This window comes from Dipteris shenzhenensis, chromosome 27 (genome assembly GCF_047967505.1).
Source record: "Dipteris shenzhenensis isolate YYH24624 ecotype China chromosome 27, Dip_SZ_1.0, whole genome shotgun sequence".
In the NCBI taxonomy this organism is placed as follows: Eukaryota; Viridiplantae; Streptophyta; class Polypodiopsida; order Gleicheniales; family Dipteridaceae; genus Dipteris; species Dipteris shenzhenensis.
In genome coordinates, this window is record NC_141622.1 from 34,870,900 (window position 1) to 34,877,275 (window position 6,376).

The 6,376-nt window shown below is 39.7% G+C and overlaps 1 protein-coding gene across 2 annotated transcripts; it reads right to left on the reverse strand.

Moving 5' to 3' along the window:
* Positions 1-4,146: 4,146 nt before the first annotated feature.
* Positions 4,147-5,961, reverse strand: LOC147884208 (14-3-3-like protein). 2 transcript variants are annotated; one of them, XR_015543617.1, is made up of 5 exons: positions 5,313-5,961; positions 5,098-5,220; positions 4,835-4,951; positions 4,664-4,734; positions 4,147-4,633 (listed from the first exon to the last, which is right to left on the reverse strand). XR_015543617.1 is itself a non-coding variant. In XM_087398105.1 (5 exons), the coding sequence occupies exons 1-4, from the start codon at positions 5,793-5,795 to the stop codon at positions 4,714-4,716; spliced, it is 744 nt and encodes a 247-aa protein (XP_087254231.1). In that variant the 5' UTR covers positions 5,796-5,959; the 3' UTR covers positions 4,147-4,618; positions 4,703-4,713. The 2 variants fall into 2 exon arrangements, 1 of the variants encoding a protein (XP_087254231.1); XM_087398105.1 differs by having other exon boundaries at positions 4,147-4,618; positions 4,703-4,734; positions 5,313-5,959.
* Positions 5,962-6,376: the final 415 nt, after the last annotated feature.

Sequence of the window (6,376 nt, forward strand, 5' to 3'; positions counted from 1 at the left end):
TATGATCTCTTATTCTTTATGCTTATATCAATGCTTGTAGTTTAGGACTTAATTTAACGTGACTCTTGATCCCAAGATGTCTCGCTAATGAGGATAGTTTTGCTTATTTGAGGGTAAGACATTAAACAGTATTCAAATTCATTTCTTGCCTTGCAAGTATTTTGTTCAACACATCTTCGGAGTCAGAGGGTGATCCTTCCCCAAGGACAAGATAGGAATACCTTAATGAGGGGATACGACAAGTTGAAAGGGGCAAGCCAAGTGTCAATGATATCTCATCTTTGGAAGTATGGTTTATTCAAGGCAGTTCATGTTATGAGGCCACCCTTCCCCGGTACTCTCCCATGACCCTAATCCCATTTACAATTTTCCAATCCCATGAATTATTAAATAGATGTGATTCTTCATTCCAAGGCAAAGAACAGCGTCATTGCATAAATGACTTCATGAGTCGTCAATGCCTCCTAGATGAGCATTGCAACAAGCTTGCACCATTGGCTTTGCATGTATGTATCTATATTACGTATGGGTGCTAAAGCATTGTTTGTTGCTAAAAAGATCCTATCAACTAAAAATATCATGAAAGCAAAAAGTATGTATACGCATGTGTATGTTGCTCTCTCTCTCTCTCTCTCTCTCTCGCTCTCTGCACACATGCATGCATGTGCGTGTTGTATGTGCATGCGTGCATGGACTGCACACACGCATGTTCTCATGCATACTCTCTTTCACGACATTTTTCTAGTTATAGGATTTGTTAAGCAAGAATAATGTGTGACTTCAATAGAGAACCTCCCACAACAAGGTATTCCTACCTACCAATTGGAAGACACTCAATATTTTTCTCGGTCACCTCTTCAAGGTGTGTGTCAATTTTACGAGCAAAAACCTATGAGCAAGTTTATCCAAGCGTGTTTTTTAAGAGATTTAAAAAATTATATTTCTTTAGGAAACATGGTTTTAACACTTTTATTTTCACTAGAACTAGATCCTTTTAACATAAAAATATATATACTATTCGCTCCTTCATTTTTACATAACATAAATTTTCTTATTCATAGACATCCCTTTGTACCATGTAATTACCTTAAAAAGGTGTTGAAAAAAATTTCCATTAAGAAACATCCCTCATAATCACTCTCAATGTAATAATATTATACATGTATAATTACTTATTAAACACATTTATATCATATGACAAGAGCTTTCTAGTGTTTTTATAACATAAATAACAAGATATTTATGGATATCTTTCTAAAGAAGTTTAAATTACTATAAATAAGTATTAACTTGGACTTATATATCAGTCTCATAAAATACATGTAATATTTAATACTATATATGCAATATAACTCCATAGATGTGCTCAAATGGGATCTTTCGATTAATTTAAGTGGCTGAATGACTATATTTGGACATTGGATGTGAAAGTTGTCACTTTAAAAAGTGTTGTCCAAAGTAGTTTCACCAACGAAACTACCTTGGAAGACCAACTTCAAAGGGATTTTGCTGACGAAACTACCTTGATGGCTTGCTTTAATGAGGTTTCTTTGGAGAAACCCTTTCATGAAAATAGGTTGAGAGAGGGTTTCAATGTCACACCCCCTATTTAAGTAAAAGTTGTAAGAAGGATCACCTCCTCCTCCATGGCCTCATGAGGTAATGGTGGAGGGCTACTATCACCATCAATTCATGCATCCATAATGGTCCCTCTTGAAGATCCCACCTTTTCATAGAGAAGTCTACTCTACATGCGGGTTTCTTCAAAAGCCATAACATTATATTACCATTCCCAAAGATTCATGTAAACATTTGTATATAAAATAGGCATTGCTATAATACTTGCATATTTCTAAGTGAAACTATGTTTTCTTCGGATCCATTTTTGCATATTTACATAGTTGGAAGCTTCTTTTTTTCCTTCGCTTGGATGCTAAAAAAATGACCGTCACCCTCTTCAAATATGTTCCCCCATGCATTGAAAAATGAAAAATTTCCATTAATTAGTTGTGGAGAAGAGAGAAGGGATGAAAAGAAAGAGAAAAAGGACATGATTAAACGAAGGGATAAAGGAGGGACGGAGGAGTTTCAATTAAGAGGGACCACTTAAGAAGAAGGCATTAAAGAAGAAGACACGTGCTCGCAGGGAGGAAGGGGAAATAAGGACCATTTAAAGGAGACTTTAAAGTTGAAGATACTAAAGGGAAAGGGGAAACAAGGACCATTTATGATATTTTAGTTTACACTAGATATGCTCTTCCACTCTATACCTTAGTGATAGGACTCACATGTGGGAAAGACAACATCGTGGGTTCAAGTCCTACCCTCTTGAATAATGTGCACTCCTCTTACACAACTTAAAATAAATTAATTAACCCAAAGAAATTAAATAATCCATGAACAAGCATAAGTTAATTAGCCTCCATCGTCCAAAACAACCTACCCTCTGTTGAATAATGTACACTCTCTTAACTTAAAATAAATTAATTAACCCAAAGAAATTAATTAATCCATGAACAAACATAAGTTAACATAAGTTAATTAACCTCCATCGTCCAAAACAAATAGGAATAAAATAAAGTTATGTGAGTCTCCATACATTGATAAATGCATATATAATTATACACGTATGTCCCCCCATACATTAATAAATGTATATATAATTATACACGTAAGCTACATGGCTTGCTAAAACTCTCTACTATGAGACCCCCATCTACATGACTAGATAAATCAATCACTTTAGCCTTAAGTGTAAGATTGCAAAAACTCAACTTTGCAATCTCACTTCAAGCAGAGTGTAAGATTGCAAAAACTCACTTTGGTGAATCAACACTTAGACTAAGAGGAGGCATCACACTATTGTGCACAGCTCAAAAGGAAGAGCGTCCAACTCTACCAATTCAACTAAATAAGGCCACATGTCGCAGGTTCTACACATTCTAGGGAAAAAAATTTTAAATCAACAACACCTTCATTGCCAATATGTGAATCTAAGAGAAACTCGTAACATCTATGCTTTCTCACTATTCACTACCTCTAAAGACATCAGATGGTGGTTCAAAAGTAAACCCAACAAAGCTACAACTAGAATAGTGTGAGAACTTTAAGCAAACTAGTGGGATATATGCATAAAATCTGGACTCATTTATCACCATTGGTCATATCAATAACTATTACAATCTTCATTTACACACTACATTAAGGCATTTTTTATCTTACGAAACATTAATGCCATATCTAGACATCCAGTAGATAATGTCAATAGGCAATCAAAGGCAACCTCAACCATGAGATTGAAGAATCATAGACACACACATCAGTGGCGTCTAAAACTGAAACCCTTATTTCAAACCCATCAAATACGCCCATTCAATAGTTTCCAAGTCATTTGGCATGACAGCACTTACAAAAAAAGGAAAAAGAAATCTGCCTTTAGCACTACCTTCCTTATTAGCCATTCTTTCGCTTTCCCATACGTTTTACAAGCCTATGAAACACATTCATAGACTTGAGCCTCTTGCAATCTTCATTTCAGATTGTAGACTCACATAGAGGCTCTTTCAACACTCCGTTTTAACATATGCCATTTTAAGGGTATGACAAAAAGTACCCACCCTGATAGGTACTTTGCTTCCTAACCTAATGAATTTAGTTATGTTTGCAAAACCAATGTGCAGGTGAAAAACTTCTCAAGGATCCCAATTCAATTTATCATTTATCCTTGTTACCACCATGGCTCACGTTGCAAACCAGAACTCTGCTCTGCCATTGATGGGCTACATTTAATCAAGGGCATCACATTAGGAACAGTAGGAACAGCCATACTAAATTATTGCCATATATGTCTGCCTTCAAGCAAGACAATCCAAACAGCACTTCATAGTCAACAACAAAGAAAGGGGACCCGCCAGATGGCTCTAATTGTTATCCAGGAAACACCACTAAATATTCCCAAACTTGGACACGGCTATATAGGCATGAACGGAAACCATTCATGGATTTTTAAAGTGATCATGCACTGGCAAAGCCATTGAAAAAACAACCATACCATAAACAATGATAGCAATTAAAGTACCGTCTTTGACATTGAGCCCACCCAAACCATTATAGAGACTCAAAGGAAAAAGAAAAGTCAAACATTGCTTGTAAAAATCTTCCGCCAAATTCAGCTTTAGAAACTACCTTCGGAGGAACAAGTTTGCCATCCCATTGCAGTAATAATTACCCACTAATATAACGAGTTCAGCTCCGTAAAAGGGCTGCTTCTCCAAACATTGGTTGCCCTATCATACAATAAGGCAGGAGATTCGAGCTATGCTAGAATAACCTCCACTGCAAAGTAAATTACGTGGCGATTGAAGTCAGCTACAAATTTAGTACATACAAGCCGGGAAGTAATGCATTGAAGAGTCTCAGGAGAACTAAAAGTCCCAAGCCTCTTCTTGCGAGGAAAAAAGCGACAATCTGTAATATAAATAATAGCCATCTGGCTTCGACTCACTAGCTATTTCTACAATTCAATTGGTGCATGTACAAAAGCCAAAAAGGTCTTCCGTGTGCCGAGGAGTTCACTTAGCACCAAGAGCTCGCTCCGCACCAACTTTTACGTGTGATTCTGCACGCCACAATGCCTCAAAAAATCAAATTTCCTGCCTGCACTAATGAACAAGATAATGGCATCTACTGGGAGGATAAATACCTGGAAGCACATCATGGTTCGTCCGACTGCTCCTGCAGAGACAAGGAGAACAGAAAGAAGCAGAGGTCAACACAGCTGCTATTATACAAGCATGCCGAGCCTTACAAGCTGCAATCAGCCAAAAATACAAACCTGCATGTCGGATGTCCACAGAGTAAGATTGTCCCGTAGCAGCTGCATAATCAAGGTACTGTCCTTGTAGGACTCTTCCCCTAACGTATCGAGTTCAGAGATCGCTTCGTCGAAAGCCTAGATGGAAAAATTTGTGAAACTTGCACTTTTAGTTGCAACTAAATATTGTGCACTGTCCAGCTAAATAGTTAAAGGTAGAGAACAGAAAGCAGCACAGAATACCACGCAAAGAGAAGACCAATCCACACAAAATCCGGCCTTACCGCCTTTGCCAAAGTGCACGCCCGATCTGGGGAGTTCAGAATTTCGTAGTAGAAGACCGAGAAGTTCAAGGCGAGCCCCAAGCGTATGGGATGAGTTGGGGCTAGCTCCGCGAGGGCAATATCCTGGTTGCAGACGCAAGTCAAGCCACATTCTTGCAGGCCTATCAAGATTCAGGAAACAGAAAGAAGTGGAAGGAACAAACATGGAAGAGTACCTGAGCAGCTTTGTAAGCGAGTAAGGTGTTCTCCGCGGCCTCTTTCCTTTCTGCGCCCGTTTTGAACTCCGCCAGGTACCGATGGTAGTCCCCCTTCATCTTGCTGTAAAAGACCTTGGACTCAGCGCCGTTGGCCGTGGGGATGAGATGGCTGTCCAGCAGTACAAGGATGTTGTCGCAGATTTTACTGAGCTCCACCTCCACTTTAGCTCGGTAATCCCGTATGAGCACGACATGGTCCTCGTTCCCTTTGCTCTCCTCCTTCTGCTCGATAGAGGAGATGATTCTCCAGGAAGCTCTGCGGGCGCCTATGACGTTCTTGTAGGCAACGGAGAGGAGGTTACGCTCTTCAACACTGAGATCCTCGCCACCGGCGGATTTGGCAACGTTTTCCATGTATTCGACCATCTCCTCGTAGCGTTCGGCCTGCTCAGCGAGTTTGGCCATGTAGGCATGCTCGTCACGGGAAGAAGAATCGGCCATGGAGAGGGAAAGCTCGAATGCGGAGCTTGAACAGAGGATTTTTAGCGATGGCGATGAAGAACAAGGTTTGAACAGAAAATGAAGAAGAAGAAGAAGAAAAGAAGAGATCAACGTTGAAGATGACTAAGCTCAAAAGTCACTTTACACCAAACCTTCAACTTCCGTCGCTTTACACCGGAACTTCAACTTCAGTCGCTTTACACCGTATCCCTTCCCCTCAGAACACTTCCCTTTTGCACTCGTCTTTATATATTGTATTATGCCTCGTGTTCCTTTCAAAGTACCATGTTCTCAAAAAAAAGAACCCCCCCCCTCCGACTCCAGTGCAAACCTCCTCTTTTCTCATTGGTATCTTCGATCTAGTGTGCTTGATCCACCCGTGGCAGAAAAGGCCGCTGTTGTACATCGGATATGAGATCAAGTACAAAACTTCCTCAGACAAACACAGACAAAGATGGATCGTATCAATGTCCGCAGCGAGCCAAAATGACCCATGGGACCAAACAAAACTTGATACACCTAGATGTCCCCTGTGTTGGGGGTGTTAGTTATTAGCTCATCTCTGGGGGGACATACCTCAA

Excerpts from the sequence above, each read along its gene's own strand:
- LOC147884208 (XM_087398105.1), bottom strand. The coding sequence starts at position 5,795 with ATGGCCGATTCTTCTTCCCGTGACGAGCATGCCTACATGGCCAAACTC. Across the intron at positions 5,221-5,312 it reads TCGCTTACAAAGCTGCTCAG|GATATTGCCCTCGCGGAGCT; the intron begins GTACTCTTCCAT and ends GTCTGCAACCAG. Across the intron at positions 4,735-4,834 it reads TGTGGACATCCGACATGCAG|GAGCAGTCGGACGAACCATG; the intron begins GTTTGTATTTTT and ends TTGTCTCTGCAG.